This window comes from Dicentrarchus labrax, unplaced genomic scaffold, assembly GCF_905237075.1.
Source record: "Dicentrarchus labrax unplaced genomic scaffold, dlabrax2021, whole genome shotgun sequence".
Classification (NCBI taxonomy): Eukaryota; Metazoa; Chordata; class Actinopteri; family Moronidae; genus Dicentrarchus; species Dicentrarchus labrax.
In genome coordinates, this window is record NW_026136713.1 from 22,456,623 (window position 1) to 22,477,359 (window position 20,737).

Genomic DNA, 20,737 nt, shown 5'->3' on the forward strand with positions numbered 1-20,737 from the left:
CTCTGCATTGTTATAAAGTTATGTGACTCTTATCTAAAACAGGCTCAGTCTGTTAAACCTGTTTGTTACCTTCAATGTTTCTCTTGTGTTCTTCAGTAGCAGCTTTACTTTTCTGTTCATGCAGGACGTTCAAATCCGCCGTCGTCTCCGTTTTCACCTGAAAGTCACATCAGAGACGCTTTTAGTTTAATGGATAAAAGATCAGATCAGACTGATTGAGATCAAACATTCATGTGAAATAAAAAAAAACCCTGTGAACACTCAGCTGCTAATAAATGTGTGAAAATAAACTTCAGACCACAGTGTGTCAGTTCAAAATGGTCGCTGCGTCTCCTGGCTGCAGAGGTCACATGAGAGACGGCTGCTGTCTGAGCCGGACGACTCGGCCAAATCGAGACTATGAATAACTTCTGGCTGAGTTCTATAGAGTAAGATGGCTAACAAAAAGATGTGTGCATGATTCTAACCATTCGTATTCGTAATGTTAAACGTCAATAAAACTCTGCTGTCATATACTCGAGTCTGAGAAATAGTTTGGGTTAGGATTGTTTTTATGTGAGTGTGAATCTAAAAGCTGTGAGTGTGAATACAACTCTAATTCCTACGACTACGAAGTCTCCACTGTGAACACGAATTCAGGTTTGTGGGTACGAGTAGAAAAGTGTTGGAATGACGTCACCAAAGGTCACAGGCAGGTCACAGGGGAAATAATCGAACCCTGATTCCTCCAAACGCTCATGCGTCAAAGAACAAGTTGCCGCTGTGCAGCATATTCCTGTTCTAATCTTACTGGTTGTATTTTGTGAATCGAATATTACTGTACTGTATTTATGTCCACCAGCGAAATCATAGCCAGCTAGCTAGGCTATGTTTAAATGTTCACCCGGCTATGAACTGAGACTTTTTCTACCACTGCAATGAGTTCAGAAACATTATTTTAAGGTTGAAATACTACATAGTGTTGCTTTAAACCAGCTTCCAGTTGTGGTTCGGGAGGCAGACACCCTCACCACATTCAAGAGTAGGCTTAAGACATTCCTCTTTGATAAAGCTTATAGTTAGGGCTGGATCAGGTGAGTCCTGAACCATCCCTTAGTTATGCTGCTATAGGCCTAGACTATCGGGGGATTTCCCATGGTGCACTCTCTTCCTCTCTCTCTCTTTCTGCACTCATTCATGTTCCATTAATGCATGTTACTAACTTCACTGAACATTTTAAGCAGGGTGATTTTGATAGGGCAGGACAGATTGTCCGACTCAGAGATGGTGTTATTCCATCCATCTTCAGCTTCCCGGTTCACCTCCAAATAGTAGGTGTATCATCATAAGGCTATTAGCATTCATAAATGTAAATATTCTACTATCAATCACAGGGCAGGGTGAGGGCAGGACTACGTCTACCTCCAGAAGAGAGCCTGCAACCTCACACCCACAACCTCAGCCTGATGATGTGAGTATTTCTATTTTAAACATCGTATCATAATGGTCCTGGACATATTCAAATCTCACTTTGCTGCCCCTCATATTAAACACACTCATAAATAAACCCATACACACACACAACTGAAGACATGTTGAACATGCATTCCTCACACTTGCCTGCTTCTCCTACCGCTCTTAAGACCAGCCTCAATGAAGCCTTAGCAAGAGTGGAAAGTCTGGAGCGAGAGAAGAAGAATGCCATGGCCAGAGAAAAGAGGGCATGACCACAGCGTAGAGTCTTTTGGGGGGTTTGAGGGAAAAGAACCTCATTAATAAAGAGCTCAAAGAGAGGCTTGAATTCTACTCAGGTAAGACGAAATTAGCACTTTGAAATTCATGCACATGTTATTCTTACAGTCTTTATTAAACTCCTTAGTTATTATCTGTAGGGGACTTGTTCATTTTTGCTCATAAAATTTCAGATCTTCAGATAGACTTCATGGAAAAACAGGGTCATGAGTACACAAAGGACTACAGGGAGTTTGCGCTCATGCTCCATCTACATGATCCAAAGGCATTCAAATCCCTCAGAGAGACTCAACATTTTCCTCCCACATCCACATACTTTACAAAGGTAGTCTTAATGTTGTCCGACACGTTAAAAATAAATAAATAGCTACTTCTCAATTTTTTTTTTTTACAGGTGGCTGCGTTCGGTTGAGGAGACACAGTTTGGCATCGACAACCATCATTCCAACTTGTTGTCACTGGTTGTGTCTGTGTTTCTTAAGATAAGGCTGCACCACATTGCCAAACTCTCTTGACCTGCAGAAAGGGAGCAAGAAGAAAGAAGCTCTGCAAACAGTCCTCTTTCAGGGGTTTTAGCTCATGTAAAACTCTCATGAGCAACTTTGTAGCAGGGGATGTGTCATGTTCTTGTGTTAACTTGAGAATTTGCATTACATTTTATTCTCTCTCTGCTTTGTTATACAAGTCTGAAAAGCAAGATGAGAGCGTGTAGAGGCATTTCCACTCCCCCCCCCGTTTGTTATCCAGGTTTTGTTCTAGTCACTCATGGTTGTCACTCTTTTGTATTCTGTTGTGAAACTTTTTGGTCTGCTATGCTATATTTGCTGTTAATGCTGTTTTGATGTGAATGTTCTGCCTGGTATAGAACAGCCTCGGATCTCTCTCTGTCTCTCTCTCTCTCTCTCTATCATACATCACATATATCAGAATATTCTATTACTGTTAATCCCACTATGAATATTAAAATACGTCGATGTGTCCTGTATCATAGCTACATGTATGACGTTTGCAGCAAAAAGAAAAAAACGTGTTAAAGTCAGTTTAGAATTAGAAGAGTTACGATTGATTAAATGTGCTGACACTTCACTGCGCCTGCCAACCAGATTACACTGAGTGGAGCGGGTGACCGGTCCAAAATGGGGCCATCTTTGGCTTTGGCGCATGAGCGTTTGGAGGAATCAGGGTTCGATTATTTCCCCTGTGACCTGCCTGTGACCTATGGTGACGTCATTCCAACACTTTTCTACTCGTACCCACAAACTTGAATTCGTGTTCACAGTGGAGACTTCGTAGTCGTAGGAATTAGAGTTGTATTCACACTCACAGCTTTTAGATTCACACTCACATAAAAACAATCCTAACCCAAACTATTTCTCAGAGTATATGACAGCAGAGTTTTATTGACGTTTAACATTACGAATACGAATGGTTAGAATCATGCACACATCTTTTTGATAGCCATCTTACTCCACAGAGTTTCTGATCACTGATATGTGACTGTGACACATTAATGTGGTCTGGTTTCACTTTCAACTGGTTCAACTTCCTCCTTCCCTGTACTTAGATATGCTACATGCTAAGCTAATCTGTGTTGGAAAGACGACCTCATTCTGAAGATGGTTAAAAGATAAAAGTCACATCTTAAGTTAGATAATGTTAGCTGAACATCAGCTACGTCCTCCGAGTGAAATCCATCCCGTATGACCTCCTCACCTTATCGAGGATGCTGAGGACGAGGGCGCACACCTCTTCATCGGCGTGCTCCTTCAGTAGCTCCGCCCTCTCCGGGTTCCCATTGGCCGACAGCACTTCCTTTAACGTCCTCAGCTGCCACTCAAAGCGCTCCAGCTGCTTCTCCAGACAGACGTCCGGCTCACCTGACGTACGATTACCTGCGAACGCAACAATTAGGTTAAAGTGACGCCTTAATAAACCTTAAAATGATTACAAATTAATATAAATTATTAAGAGGGAAAGCAGATCTATAAACTGATTTGATTGGACATTTATTAGCCAATCACAGTCTTCCACATCATCTCAAGTGGACTACTACTACTACTTTATTTAATTATGAGTTAATTATTTATTCATGAATAATTAATACATTTATTGTTTGTTGGTTTCTCGTGTTCATCTTAACGGACAGAAAGAAAACAAAGTATTTTAATAATTTCTTTATTGATAATAATTTATTTACTGTTATATTGTTATATATATATATATATATATAATATATATAAAATATTGTTTTTTATGGTTTAGAACATTATTGGGTTCTGACGGTAGATTATTAAAATAGTTGCTAATCAATGGACTAATTGATTCATTGATTCAGCTGTTGTATAAACTGTAGTTTCAGGAGTGTTTGTAACAGCGCACTCGTATAGTTTAGCTTTAGGTCTCGTATCTACACACTGAACAGTTTTATTCTCCTTTAATGACGCAGGTTAATGATGAGTTCAGTTTATTATAGTAACTTCATTGATCAGTAACAGCTCAAATTAAGTATTTTATTTGACATAAAATCCACTTTCTGACCTGTTGGTCCATTAAAAGAAGAAGCAGAAAGTGTTTGTTGCACCAACAGTCTCTGAATGTGGAACCTGTTTACATTGATTTTATTTGGACAGATATTGTGATTAAAGTTTACTAGAGGATCATTTTCACTTAAACTGATGATGTGGAATTTGTTGGGATGTTTTCTTAAATCTGGAGAATAAGATTTGTCACATTTTACCTTCATATCAAACAAAGAATAATGTGTTTGTGCGTAAAAATCTGAATTAGTTAAGTAACTAAAGCTGCCAGATAGACGCAGAGACATTAAAAGAAGAATATTTCCAATAATAATAGAAAACTGACAAAAAGAAAGTAAAGTATTTTTCCTTCTGAGGGTTAACATCCAACTGAACCTGAAGATAAACGTTCAGGAAGGGTTTCATTACAACCTGTCAATTACATCATCGACATGTACACACACGCTCACACACACACACGCTCACTCACACACACACACACACACACACGCTTACACAGGCACACACACGCTCACACACGCACACGCACGCACAGGCACACACACGCACACACACGCACACACACACACAGGATCGATGACGTCTTCAGTTTGGACCTCATGTCTTCAGGCTGAACACGTCTCATTATAATTATTATTAACGCAGTAAAACTGTAAATATCCTCAACGATGAACATGTCGGATATTTAAAATGTGAGTTTTGTTATATAATAAAGTTCTTTATGAGCGTTGTTTCCTGTGGCTGCTTCAGTATTTTCCAATAATCCAGGTACAAATTGAGGTGGAAGCAGGTCGCAGCCTGTCAGAAGATGAATTGATTTTCAAACAAAGAGCAGCTTTACATATTCTGACAGTTGAAACATTGTTCAGTCTCACAGACGAGAATGTGGGAAATAAGAGTTTCCACCAATTAGACAGCATCGTTAACGTGGAGTTTGACTGTCGGAGGTTTATTAAGTCTTTAAAAAGCTTCAAGCTCATATTTGATACATAAAATGTCCATAAAAAAGTTTAAACATCTACAATCATGTGACAAGAAGATATGCTGGTGAAGATCACATGATAAGCTACTAAAGAGCCTTTTTAATGTGAACTGTGATTAATATTTTAAATATTCTCATTAAGGAAACAACACGACTCAGTTATTAAAAACTGCTGCAGCTTTTTATTAAAACGTACATTTTATTTTTCTCACAGAACCTTTAGCAGCTTAATTTTTATTTTTTTATAAATTTTAGCTGTTTTTTTTGTTCTTTGAGAATAAAACAACATTGTGTAACTTTTCTACTTTAAAATAACAAAGAACAGCCTGGTTTAATTTAAAATAAAACTAGATGTTTCAGTCGTTATAAAACTCAATAATGTCTCACTGTAAACAACAGAAACGTGTCAAACTGCTGAACAGACGACAGATTTTATTTTGGTAACAATTAGCTATTAGCCGAGCTAGCGTTAGTAGTTAGTCGGAGCCAGCGGAGGTCACGTAAAGCGAGTTGAGCTGCTCTCCTGCTCACACAGGATCTGGTATTCCAGATAAACAGTAAAATATGTTTGTGAACAGATGTGAGGAGAGAAACAGTCAATCACCCCAACTGGTCGAGACAGACGACCACCCACCTAGAGCCGGAGGATCTGTCCTAGGTTTCTGCCTTTTAACAGGCAGTGTTTCCTTGCCCTTGTCGCCAAGGTCTTGCTCATGGTGGTACTGTTGGGTCTCTGTAAATAATGTTAAAGAGTTCGGTCTAGACCTGCTCTATTTGAAAAGTGTCCTGAGATAACTTCTGTTATGAATTGGCGCTATACAAATAAAATTGAATTGAATTGAATTGAACGACTGAATCTGGATCCATATCTGATTAGCACTGTTTGACAGTTTGATCTGAGTTTGGTTGAGCTGGACGGACTCACTGAGAATGAGCTGTCAATCACAAGGTAGCCCCGCCCTAAAGCATACCCTGCTTTATGGTCTAGTTTACTCTAAATGGGACCATCAGTTACTAAATGAACATCATGCTGTATGGAAGAAGACTGAAACTAGAGACTGAGACCAGAAACTCATCAGGAAACTGTTTACTGAGGGAATAAATCAACTTTTCCATAAGACTCAATACTATCAGAGTGGAGCTGCCCCCTGCTGGTCGTTATATATACTGTAAATTATTGTGATTTGTAGACGATAAAACAAGATGAATCTACTCCTACCGTCCTTTCAAATTCTAATTTTGGTTCTCGAGTCCTCGACTTAACTTTAACATTTTGATAGCAGATATTTTCCAGACAGTTTCTGCTCCAGCAGCGTTACTGTGAGCTCGACTCCTCGTGCCAGAGCGGCAGCGATTCCCAGAAACATGACGACATGCTGTGGGTGTTTCAAATGAGCGGTTTGTGTCCTGATGTTTAAACTGTACAATGTGCTCATAAACAGGAGGAAATGAGGGTACAGTCAGCGGTGAGTCACAGCCTCACAGCAGATGGTTCATTCCCTCGCTGTGGTCATATAAAGCTGTGCTACCTGCACTCACCTGAGACCTATATCTAACATCTGAATCTCCGTCTGCAACCAACAATCGGCAACTTCTTTTAATGACTTCATCATATTTTCCACAGCAGCTGTTTCTAATCTGTTTCTGAGATGTTAAAAACGGTTTTACAGGCTCAGTGAGGACATTTATTCTTATTTTCAGAATAAGTTAACCTTCACTGTAAAACAAAATCTGTAATTTTACAGGCTTCTTCACTTTTAGTTATGAATATGATTATTATTATTATTTCACAAAAATAATCTGTGAATTTATGTGTGTAATGTAAAATAACGTGAAAACTGTAACTGTAAATATTTATTTTAAGTACAAATTTCACACAAAAACTTCTACAGTAACTTCAAATTAAAGTAAGTAAAGTCAAAGTAAATTTAAGCCTGATTATTTTTATTATAGCAATGTTTGCCTGTATTTATAGGTAATTTCATTGTTTTAACACTGTAAATCTATTTAATTAAAACATTAAAAAGACAAAAAAATTACACAAGATGTAAAATTAAAGCAAAAAAACATTACCTTTTTATAAATTATTATTTTTTGTAATTTTACTGTATTATTTAACATTACAGCTGCTGGAATATGACTGTTTCTGCAGTACAAAGTAAGAAAGAGTGCAAATATTAAATATTATAAAGCTGCTCTATATAAAAGGTACAGATATGTGTTTATGATTAATTCTAACTGCTCAATGATTATGTCAGTCAAACTTTATTTAATGTCCAATTACATCTCTTATTTTAATTTGGAACTACAGTTCCCATCATGCTTTGGCTCCACACAGACACAGTTAGTTGAGGTTTATATGTGTTTTATCCTATTGAGCCGACAGACTTTCTGAATACAGGTTTTATTCGACAGGTGAGACGCTTTGTGCTCATTAACTAGCTCACCTGAGTGGAATGCAGCTGGCTTTAAGGTTATCACTTACACCTGTGCTTTACCTGCTATGACAAGTCAAAATGTTTGTTGTGAAAATCTTAGATCAGCTCTGGGATCAGCTTACTGTTACCGTCGTCATGGTGACCGATTGTGTTTATCACAATATGATATCTTAAAACGAGCTGAGTGGGCGTTCAAACCCTGATCATAATATTAATCTATAATAAAGTTTTCCATCACTTATTAGCTTATTATCAATTATTATTATTATTAATTATGACTTTGGACATTATTTAGCTACGTTAGCTAGCTAGCTATTGGTCCTATTGGGACTCTGTGTGGTGGACTCTGTGTGGTGGACTCTGTGTGGTGGACTCTGTGTGGTGGACTCTGTGTGGTGGACTCTGTGTGGTGGACTCTGTGTGGTGGACTCTGTGTGGTGGACTCTGTGTGGTGGACTCTGTGTGGTGGACTACATATACTGTAGTGTTTAATTTCACACTAACATTTTCACTTGGAGCAAATAATCTCTCACACAATGTAACACTGTCCATCAATAACAGGGTAAAGGTACTTTGTCCCACAAACAGCCCCTTCAACAGCCCTTTCTAAGGGATCAAAACAGGGCGATACAAAATAAAATTACAAAGTGCACATGTAAGGTAAACTAGGACTCAGCCTATAGTGCAGTTAAACCATGGCTTAATACTTTTCTCAAGTTTGCTTTGAACATAGCAGTCAGGCTACTGCTCTTTATTCACCAGAGGCTCAACCCAGCCTCTTATTTCAGAAAGAATGAACAGTAACGGTTACCAATAAAAGGAAAGCCTACTACTTCTTTGCTTTGAGCCAGTTACTCAAACAGACAAGCCTGTTGACATTTTCAGACAGCACTGACTCACACTGAGACATTATCATTCACAATCTCACATCTTATTGTTCAGCTTGTAGACATCCAGCTACAACACACAGTGAGCGAGTTGAGCTGAAGCTTTATTCTGTTATCTGTGGTGGATGTTGTGATGCCAGGTCACATGATCCTAACTGTGAGAAATATAGAGCAGGCTGTGTGCAGACTTTTACTGCAACCACAAGAAACAAAACAGGAAGTTTCAGCATCAGCTGGTTCATGTGGTCGCTACCTGCTCAGCTGCAAACTGTTAGAGCATTCAGCAGCTAAAGCTAAGCTAATGTAGCTCTTCTTCAGGGTATAACAGTTTATTATAATGTGAGAAACACATCTCAAGCTCCAGGAGCACAAAGTGACGTCTCGTCTGCCGTCAGACTCCGGTGACATTTAGCGAGGAGGTGAAAACAGGAAGTGAGAGAGCAGCGAGGCTGAGAACAGTCACACTCAGAAACCACTCACCTCCTTCATCTCGGCGGCTGCTGTGTTTCTGGTTCTTCTCTCCCTTCTTGCCTTTGCTTTTCTTCTGATAACGACAGGAAGAAAAAGAGAAGATGTTTTAGTGACGGCATCAACAAACAGAACAGACTGATATGAAGAGAGTGAGCGGAGGACAATCTTAGAAATCCTTCACTGTATATCAGTCGCTGGCGCCGGGATACGGCGGTGACATCGAGACTTTTTGTCCCCCAACTCTCAACTGTTAACTCTGAGCCAACAAATACAACACGTCGCCTTCCACGGCGTCCGCCATGTTTCTACGGTAGTCCAGAACGGACAAACCAACCGCTGGCTAATCTGTGTTTCTTTACACAGCCACTGTAGTTTCACATTGTTTTCACTCCCAGGATTTAACTGCAGGATGTCTCTACATCACTAAATCCTAAATCCTAAATCCTACACACTGGTCCTTTAAAGTCCATATAAACACTTTATACACGTCATAAAATAACTGCTGAAAACATTAAAAGACTGAACTACGTAGCACTGAACTGTGGAGTTTGACTGTTAAAGTCTTTTTCATCAGTTTTGGGTTCAGGATGTTTTGGGCGGGGCTAAAAGTACGACTCGATGACGCACTGGAGCCATAGTTAGCCCCGCCCCTAACGCTGTAACAGTATAAAAACATACTGCGTGTTAACATCCCTGGTTCTATTACAACTGTTTCTTTACTGGACTATTACCAGTGTATTGTTATTAGCCGCAGCCTTCATTAACTAGCTAAAGTCCGTCTTCATCATCCTGCAAATAAATCTTCTCATCTCACAAAACATTCAGAAGTGTTTCTCTATAATTATTTATAACAGTATCAGCTTTAAGGTGAAATAATATTAGTTTTCTGAGCTCACAGCCTGAACTTATCGCAGACAATGATAATATAATGACATAATAAAGTTATAATGTGATAATATGATAATGTGTGTCAGGGACATGAAACAGGCAGTTTGTAGGGAACTGGACCAGAGTCCTGGTTCAGAGTCCTGGTTCAGAGTCCTGGTTCAGAGTCCTGGTTCAGAGTCCTGGTTCAGGTCTGGAGCACTGATTATAAAACCCTCTGATGGAGGTCTGACTCTGCCAGCTTCACTCTCATTAGCGTTCACATGACCGACGCTGCCTCTTTTCTTCTCTCCGTTACATAACCTCAAACAGCGGCGGGACAACAGGACGACTGTTTGTCTGAAGGCCAGCGAACGCTCCTCCTCCTCCTCCTCTTCCTCCTCATCCTTCTCCTCTTCCTCCTACTCCCCTTCCTCCTCATACCTGCACATTCACCTACTCACAGCAGATGATATAAATCTATAAAGTCTACAGACGGACACAGATTCATCATTCTGAACGTCTCTGACATTTAAAACTACAATAATCAATAAATAATATAAATATAATATAAATATTAAAGCTGCTAAAAACAGCTTTAAAACATTTAAAACATCACCAACAAAGTTCAGCTGGATCTGATCAATCTGCTCGGAGTAGTACATGAAAGTATAAAACATTTACTGTTTCCAGTAGGGTCGTTCATAGTGAGACTCTTATCAGACGGATTGTTTGTTTTATGTTATATTGTTTGTTTGTTTTTTAGATTATTTATTTATTTATTTTATTGGGGGGGGATAGGCCAAACGTGGCTATAAGTTTGGCTCAATTGTTTATTTTTTCAAATGTGGGAGGAAACCGAAGCTACTCGGGGAAACCCACACCAACACGGTGAGCAGAGTCAGAGGCTAGAATTGATCCTTCACCTGATAGCTGCAAGGCCACAGTGTTACACTGAGGCACCTGTGTGGCCCTATGATACCTGATGTCCTGTGTCGCGATCCACCAGACAATTCTTCTCTAAACTGAGATAATTTATTTTTATTATACTTAAAATGTGGGCGAACCGAAGCCCCTCAGAGTAAACCCAGTGTCATCCCAGTTAGCATCCAGTCAAAAACCACCAAAGATTACTCTTTGCGTCCGAAGCAAGCAGCGAACGGCTTGGCCACGGTCTTGAAGAGACGTGAGAAGAGTCTGTTCACACCAGTCTTCTTCTGCGGCATCACCAGATGCTTTGTTAGTGTCTCAGTTATGCATCTGTAAACAGATGCATCCCGGGAGAGCAGGCACATCTTCAAGATCTCTGGATTGCCTGTCAGCTTGCACAACTCCTTGTGCACCGCCTTGGCGACCTTCTTGATGTGCTGGCCACTTGGCTTTACAGCAAACTCAGAACCTGTGATCTGTTCCAGGAACGTCTCCGCCAGTGACCTGCTGACTGCCTCAATGTCACTGCAGGTCACATGAATGTCCAGATGTATCGGACTTTTCATAATTCTACGAACCAGTGCAATGACCAGAAGCTTGCATCTGGTTTCGTCCCACTGATGGGCTGCTGGTGCTGCAGTCTCAACCGCAGCTTCATCACTGACCGGTGACTTGGTGGATTGTACAGGGGTGGAAGGTGGTTTTGCTTCAACCACCAGTGTGTCACCAGTCTTAGCTACCACCAGTGACTTGACGGACCGAACAGGGGTGGAAATTGGTTTTCCTTCAAGGGTGTCACCAGTCTTAGCTACCACCGGTGACTTGACGGACCTAACGGGGGTGGAAGGTGATTGTACTTCAACCACCAGGGTGTCACCAGTCTTAGCTCCCACCGGTGACTTGACGGACCTAACGGGGGTGGAAGGTGATTGTACTTCAACCACCAGGGTGTCACCAGTCTTAGCTCCCACCGGTGACTTGACGGGCTTAACGGGGGTGGAAGGTGATTGTACTTCAACCACCAGGGTGTCACCAGTCTTAGCTCCCACCGGTGACTTGACGGGCTTAACGGCGGTGGAAGGTGATTGTACTTCAACCACCAGGGTGTCACCAGTCTTAGCTCCCACCGGTGACTTGACGGCTTAACGGGAGTGGAAGGTGATTCTACGTCAACCACCAGGGTGTCAGTCTTAGCTCCCACCGGTGACTTGAGGGACCCAACGGGGGTGGAAGGTGATTCTACTTCAACCACCAAGGTGTCACCAGTCTTAGCTCCCACCGGTGACTTGAGGGACCGAATGGGGGTGGAAGGTGGTTTTGTTTCAACCTCCACAGGTGTCACGTAGGAACTTCCTACAGGTGTCACGTAAGAACTCCTACAGGTGTCACGTAGGAACTTCCTACAGGTGTCACGTAGGAACTTCCTACAGGTGTCACGTAGGAACTTCCTACAGGTGTCACGTAGGAACTTCCTACAGGTGTCACGTAGGAACTTCCTATGACTGAGGGGGTCTCAGTAGGTGATGTCTGACAGACCACTTCTCTGATCTTTTTCAGGACAAGAGTTACGTGGTCCTTCTTCCGTTGGTGGCGTATCAGCTGCAGGTTAAGCCATCGCCTTATCTGCCCCATAAAGGTGTCCACTTCGCCCTGTATTTGAAGGCGGAAGTCCACCGTGGGAGCCTCTGGCTGTAGGTGTTCAGAAACTAAATCGCCGAGCTCTATGGCGGCTGTGTTGTCCTGATCGCTGCCAACAGAGTTGATTATTTCATCAGGGGTCTCGTCTTTTCTCATCTTCCTTAGATCCTCTTCAGTCGATGAGATGATGCTCCTAACTACCTCATCAGCCTCCTCCATCAGCTGGCTCAGAGAAGACTGTTCTTCTGGGACGCAATTATATTTACGCCTCAGTTTTGCCATCAGGCCGAGTAGTGACCCCATGGCAAAACGCTGAGCATAAAAATCCTTAAGTTTGGCTGCCACTGTTTTCCAGTGGGACGTCTTTTCAGATATTGCCAAAGAGTCAGGCAGTGAAACTTCTGAATTGAGTTTCAACTCCTCAATTATCTCAACGACAATTGCAGAAGCCACCTCAGCCATGTCGTAGGAGGATTGCAACTCAAACATGTCACCATCTTCCTCTGAAACCTGGACGAAGTAATCAATTGGTTTGATTATCTTGGCCCTTTCTTGTACAATGATTTTTACAGCTTCTGTGACTTTGTCCACGAAGCTCTTCGGAGATTCTGTTTCGGTCTCATCAAGAGAAGGAACAACGGGGGTGCAGCAGGACAGTGTTATCTGACTTTCCGCTGCCTCCGTTGTCAGGCTTTGCTGACCTTTCTTTATGGCACACTTCTTCAAGATTTTGGCCACATGTCGGACCATGGTCTTTAGTCTCTCGGTGAAGGAAGGTGAGATGAGAGGCCTGCTCCCCTCATCGTCTCCACTTCCTTCAGAGCTTTTGGAGACCATATTGAATCTTTCTGTGACCTCTGTAATCACAGCATCTGTTAGCTTCTCCATGCTTCGGGAACTGATGTCTGGGACACCGGTGGCCTCCGATAAGGCCAGAGAGATGAAGTCCTCCAGACACCCACGGACGTCGTCTTCAGATACCGTGCTCTTCTGTGATCTGGCTGATCCAGGAGAGCTTTTGGAGGATTTTGGAGTGTCTCTCCCCTTCAGTTGCCTCTCTCTAAACATCCAATATATGTGGATGAATATCGTATTCACGATATCCATGCAAATGTCAGTTATAATCTCTTCGGTCTCCTTTTCGAGGGACCCGGATTTCAGAAGCGACCACTCTATGGTTGTCAGCTTCTCCAGGCACTGTCGGACATGCACGCGAAGACTCTCAGTTGTTGTTTGATCCATCCTTGTATTTGTTTATGTTCTTAAATCCAAAGTCCTGAAGAATCTTTCTGTGTTTGTCGTTGTGTTCGAAGTGAGTCTGAACTGATGTTGGATTTAGATCCTATTTATGCATTTTCAGACGGAATGTTCGCCTTTGCATCAAAGGAACATTCTACTGGCTTTTATCTTTGAATGACATCACAACATTGCGATGACATCACAGCAAAAGAGTAAAGGAATAAAAAAACACAACATTCCGACAATACAATTTTTAAAAAATTAAAGCTGCAAGCAGCATTGGACGGGACCTCGCCATCAACCTACGTCGGGGGCTGCATGGCGGTCGCCCACCGCAGCCACATCACGCCACGTCACCCCACCTCCGAGCCCTCATCGCCAGAAGCTGAGGTAGACCCCTTTACGTTGTCCAGCTGTCGCTGGCTTGGTCCTTAATTAGAATATTTGTGTCTCAGTTTGATGTCTTCAGATAGTTAATGAAAAGTAACAGTGTAGACCAGGACTCTGACTCTGGGGATGAAGACCCGGCGGGTTCAGGCAGCGACAGGAGAGGAAGAGGAAGAGCCAGTTTGTAGCCAGTTAATTAGTCAGTAACTGTTAACATTATCCATCATCCATCGTATCGATCAGTCCGATTATTTCCAGTGAAGTTGGAAGTTATTGAACAACCAGAATGTGATGTTACTCTGTGTTACTGCTTTTTCTGATTCACAATCATTACTGCTGATTAACAGATTGTAATCAATACAGTGATATCAGAAACAATCAACTAGTCGATTAGTGATTGATCAGTGTCGCTCTGCTGCTGTTCACATCAGGTTCAACATTTAAAAAAAAAAGTTTTTATGTTGTTTTTATGTGTAAATGAAGAGTTTCGTCTTTTTCTGTTCCTGATTATCAGCAGCAGGTTTCATCTGGTCTGCGCGCGCGCACACACACACACACACACACACACATTACATAAGCACACTGAAACCAAAAGATCACAACACACAGACAATACACAGTGAAATGCTTACTGTATTGCCTCACACCCTCACATTGCTCAAGCAGTGAGTCCAAACAATCACACCCTAAAACCACACACACACACACACACACACACACACACTATAAACACATATAAACTCTGCTCTGCAAACTGGACACCAACTTTATTTAAACTCTGAGCTGAAACAATAAATATCTGGTTCAGGAGGAGTTGAGCTCCGAAGCATCAGTGTAAACCTCTGAGGAGGAGTGAGGAGGAGTGAGGAGGAGGAGGAGGAGGAGGAGGAGACGTTCCTGCAGGCGTCGCAGGGGCCCTCACTTTTAAAAAGGCCATAAATCACAGCCTCTCCTCTGTTTGCACTTCAGTGTGAAGAAAAAACCTGACTGCAGAAACTGAATGTCTCATTTCACAGCAGCAGTGAAAATATCCTGACTCTCAAAAACTAAAAACAATGGATCTTACATTTCCCATAATGCACCTGGATAGTGTCTTTAATTACGAGCCTCCCTGGACATAAACAACCACGTTGTTCAAACTCCAGTTTATAATGCAGACTCTCCAAAACCACCAGATTCCATTAACAAAAACAGTCATTTTATCTCATAGAAGGAGGCGGGTGCTGATCCACCGACGCCTCCAGCGATTAGTTTGTTCGGGTTATTGATTAAATTATGCGTTTTAGGACGTCAGTTTGGATCTGAACCAACATTAGCTGCTGAGGATCGGAGCAACGGTGGACCAGCAACTCTCTTGTTCACTGAAGTTAAATTGCTGTTTTTCTCAAAGGAGTCTGGTTGCTTTGGAGAGAGACTAAATCTCCAGGAGGAATTATTGTGCTAATTAATTAATTAATTAATTAATTAATTAGCTACTCAGCCGTCTTATTTCCTGCCATCGATGATTTAAATCATGGGTCAGACTTCCAGAGCGCTCCAAGATAAAGTTCATTACAACAGATGGATTAACAGTGGAATGAATAATGTGTTTGTTAAAATATAAAGCAGCTACAGGCTGATATCTGAGTTCAACATTTTTAACCACACTGATTTAAAGTCTCACAGTGCCCAGAGCTGTAATCAATAATCAATGATGCTGCAGTGATACACAGGATGATGACACATCAGTCCCACACACAGAGCGTCAGTGTCTCATCGGGCTGACTGGACACATTCACACTGTTAAAGCTGAACAAAGGTGACCTTTGACCTGCGAGTCCACAAGGGCCAAAAAACAGGAAACACTTCCTTTTATCTGTCGGTTCAACAGAGTTCAGCTGACTGAATAAATGTTCACGGAGCAGCTAGAGACGGACTCATCGCAGATATTGATCGGTGTTTACAGCAGCCAACAGCGTCTACCGTCCAGTGAACACAGCCGGACCCGGGACCGAACACAACCTCTGACACCAGCAGGGAATCCAGTACAGAGGTGGTTTTCTTACCGGGTCGGAGGCTGTGTTCGATGCCGATCCTGCTGCTGAACCCGGTTCTGTTTAACTAAAGCTATCTGTCCATCAGGAAACTCTCCCAGAGAGTTGAAGCTGAGCAGCCGGAGGACGTCGGAGGGAAAACCAGACACTGGAGGATCAAGTTTGACTTCATGGGAACTTCCATGATATCCACATTAGTCTGTATTCGTCTGTGTTTTGGCAGTCTCCATTAAAGGTGTGCTGAATTAGCTGTTAGCACTTCCTGTTAGCGGTGCCCTCATTGATGTAAAGACTGATTTCTATCAATGTTTATCAGGTACTTCCTGTGTTCGTGTATGTGTCTGTATGTTCAGATTGGTCGGAGATGTGGACTGTGGCTGCTGCAGCTGTTGTTCCGTTAGTGACAAACATGTTTCTGTACAGCAGTAATGACTGTTTTCCTCCTCTGGAAAACCACAGAACAGAATAAAGTGCAGCGTAAAAGGCTGCACGTTAGATCACACACGCTTTACTCTGACCTCAACAACCTTATTTTCATTCTGTTTGGATTTTAAGAGCTACAAACTACGGAAGCTCGTTAACGCCAATGTGACAGGAAAAAGAAATGATTCATTGAGTCACTATAATGAGAAATATTGAGTAGTAAGTTTCTCAATACTTTACCATAACAAACACATCACTGTCCGACTTTCAGGAGCTTCTCAGCTACGTGACAAAATGTCTGCTCAGAGCTCGTCGGGATGAGCGTGACCGTCCTGCGCCGACGCCTCCTGAGCGAGGTTAAACTCACACACGGAGACGAAGAGCAGCTCTTTTATTTCCCTTCGACGTGTCGAATGTCTCACGTTTGAGCAGCAGATGAGAACTCAGACGTTAAACTGAATCCTTTAACTTCTCCTCTTTCTACTGAAACCTCCACGAGGATGAACGCCACCCACCACTCAGAGAGCGCGGTTCGGTTAGCGTTTACAGCTCTACATGTGGCGTCGTTATAAATGCGAGCAGAGAGGTTTCAGCTCCCTTTGAGGAATTAAAAGCTCCAATAAAGAGTTAAAAGAACCTCGTAGACGAGCTCATTAGATCAGAACCAGACAGAACCTCTCAACATGTTTGTGTAATCTGCAGTCGCCCAATTTATTCTTACATTAAAGCTAAAAACCTATAGAGAGGTCACAGTGACCTTTGACCTTTGAGTCAGAAGTGTCACCAATTCAATGTCCGACCAACTCTGAAATATGATCATCAATTCTTGGCCAAAAACATGTTTTGAGATTGTAGATGATCTTTCATTAGCCCATTGTTTTTGATATTATAAAGGTTGGAGCTTTTATTTTGAAGGGCTCTTGCTGAACCAACCCAAAAACACGGCGCTGTCGCCGGCGCGGAGGCATAATAAACGGAAATTATATTTTATATTAAAAGGCACAGTTCCACTCTTCAGCAAATACGTCTTCCTGCTGAGAGTTAGTTGTTCTTTAGCTTAGCTTAGCATAAAGACTGGAAACGGGGGGAAACAGCTAGCCTGGCTCAGTGCAAAAGGTAACATTAAACTGCGTTCAGTTTGCTCCTCGTCACCGGGACAGAACCAGGAAGTCCACAGAACAACCAGCAGAAGTTCTGTGTTGGACCGCAGCGATCAATGAGGTGATGCGAGTTACTGAAACAAAGTAATCAGAGTAGATTGATTGTGTGTAATTGGGGACATTGTGTGAATCTGGAGCTCTGCTGTAGGAAACATCTTCATGTGATCTGATCCTGAGGCTCGAGTCCTTCATGTGACTTCTTTTATTTTTGCTTTTATATTCAGCGTGTATCTGCGTTACCACGACAACCAGAAAACATCCCACTGTCGCCCTGAATCGTCCTTTGTGACGTCAATCAGAGACGCAGCTGGAGGACACAGAAACCTGAGTACAGCAGAATGAATTTAAAGTATCACAAGTACTGTTTTTATTATTATATTAGTATGATTTATTATATTTTTATACTATTATTTATTATATTATAATATTATTATACTATTATTTATTATATTATTATCATTATATTATATTATTATACTATTATTTATTATATTATTATATTATTATACTATTATTTATTATATTATTTATTATATTATTATATTATTATATTATTATTATATTATTATATTATTATTTATTATATTATTATACTATTATATTATTATTTATTATATTATTATTTACTATATTATACTATTATTATTATTATATTATTATTTATTATATTATTATACTATTATTTATTATACTGTATTTTATATATTTCTACACTTTTCTCTGCTTTGTTGTGAAATAATAAGGATATTAAGTTTCTGTCTATAAACAGTAAAGAAAAAAGCACAAATATTTAACAGTTAACTCAAAATGGCCGACTTCCTGCTGGGTCTGGGACTTTCTTTTTAACGTCTGGACGCGGAACAGGAAGCACAAATACACATCCTGTAGGGGGCGCTATGGAGCCAACCTTACAGAGTCCACAAACATCTTTAAACTGCGTTCGTCTGTTGAATTGAACTTTATTGATTAGCTGTTGAACTTTACCCCAAAATATAAAAGTCATGATGTCACCGTCAGACCAAGAGACCAGATCCAACCTCCTCTACAGTCTCCAGACCTCTGATAACTTATCAATATATTGATAACCTTTGACCTGGTTTAACACAATACTGCACAGGTTGTATTAATATATAAATATATAAATATATAAAGTGTCCAGTGTCTGTAGACGGCGCTGTGAGAAGATTAATGTCCTCAAGTGATGTCACTCGAGTCAGCATTGGTTGAAGACTACGAGTTAGAAAGATCTGACCTCTGCAGGCTTTAGATTGCTACATCAGCTGCTATTAGCATAACACAACACAATCTGAGTGCAGTCGAGTCAACAGTCTTGGAAACTGTCGTAATTAACTGTTTATTAAACAACTTCTGTACGTTTTATTAATCGATTTATGGTTTTTAGTCATCAACTAGAAATTGAATTGTGATTAAAGTAGTTGCCTGTTGCTGCTTTAGAATTTATTCTGTTTCTTAACTTAGAAATCCCAAAAAAGCTTTTTAACATGTTGCAAACTCACAACTGCCGTTTTGTCATTTTTAGTTCCTCCTAATTTAAACTTTAAACTTCCTGTTTCCTCACTTGATGGAGTTTTTTTAAGTAAGTGTTAAGTAAGTAGTGTGTTAAACCTTTTATGTTCAGTGTGAACGGAGCCTCAGACTGTTTAACTGCAAACACTGAAGGTCAGAACGAGGAGCAGAAACCGTACAGGCAGAACTTCATTCAAATATTTGGCGTTTTTAGCCTCGAGTGGAGCCGACTCGTATTTTCAAAACATTTTGCTCTCGTCTTGTTTCTGGTGAAGTTTTTATCTTTTAAACAAAGTGTCGGCTCAGAGTGTAACACCTCGCCGTGGCTCAGAGCGTTCAGGTTTACAGTGCGGCGGTCAGGTCTGCGAGGCAGCCGGTGGAAAACTGTAACCTCTGAGAGACCATCTGTTGGCTGAGAGACAGCTGGACCTCCACAGGTTCAATCACTGTTTTCATTTAGTCCCGATTGTCTCACTTTTTAAATACAGTCCAGGTTATATGAGACATTTATAAATTAAAAAAAAAAAAAATAAAAAAAAAAAGAAAATTGCATTTAGGCCTCTCTTTTTTTAAAAAGCCTAAAGTGTAACACCCTCAGACCGCTCCTCAATCCGGACACAAGCCTTTAGGTTTATATCTCACTGGAGAAGCTGGAAACATTAAAAGTTTAACCATTGGCAGACTGATTCTGCAGGTTTCAGGTAAAAGACGCTTTAAGATGATTCTGAATTCAATTTAAAGAATAGTTTCACGTCCTTATGAAGACAGAAAGCACAAACATATAAAGGAACAGGTATCGGTTCCATTATTCTGACCCCCTGTACATTAGAGAACTACACTGGAGCATCTTACAAGAACTCTGAAAGACTTCATTACCCAGAATACCTCCGATGTGACAGTCGTGAGTTCGGTACTTCAGTGTGGAGCCGACTGCTGGACAGGAAACAGGAAGTTTGGCAGATTAAAAGATTCTTCAGTGAACGTCCAACGCTGACATAAAGAATCTGTGATTAGCAACAACACAGCCGCTGTCCTGATTGGACCTGACAGGAGCTGCTGCATTCAGGCAAAGAATCAAAGCTCGGGTACCAACTAATCAATAATCAATAATCAATAATCAATCATGCTAACTTTACCGTCGCACAACAACCGTATTTAAATGTCCCGCCCCGTCCAGGCTGTGATTGGTCGGACGATTTCTGTTGCAGGTTAACTGAATCATTGATCATTGATCCTGCAGCAGATTATTGATCCTGCAGCAGATTATTGATCCTGCAGCAGATTATTGATCCTGCAGCAGATTATTGATCCTGCAGCAGATTATTGATCCTGCAGCAGATTATTGATCCTGCAGCAGATTATTGATCCTGCAGCAGCTCATTGATCGATCCTGCAGCGGATCAATGATCCTGCAGCAGCTCATTGATCCTGCAGCAGATTATTGATCCTGCAGCAGCTCATTGATCCTGCAGCAGCTCATTGATCCTGCA

General features: G+C 41.2%; 1 protein-coding gene across 1 annotated transcript in view; it reads right to left on the reverse strand.

Moving 5' to 3' along the window:
• Positions 1-20,737, reverse strand: part of ccdc69 (coiled-coil domain containing 69) — a 28,332-nt gene that overhangs the window by 5,268 nt on the left and 2,327 nt on the right. Inside the window, exons 2-4 of the mRNA XM_051420140.1 lie at positions 9,056-9,119; positions 3,445-3,623; positions 70-157 (exon numbers count right to left, since the gene is read on the reverse strand). Of these exons, the coding sequence (XP_051276100.1) occupies positions 70-157; positions 3,445-3,623; positions 9,056-9,119 (331 nt within the window). The remainder of the gene's footprint in view (positions 1-69; positions 158-3,444; positions 3,624-9,055; positions 9,120-20,737) is intronic.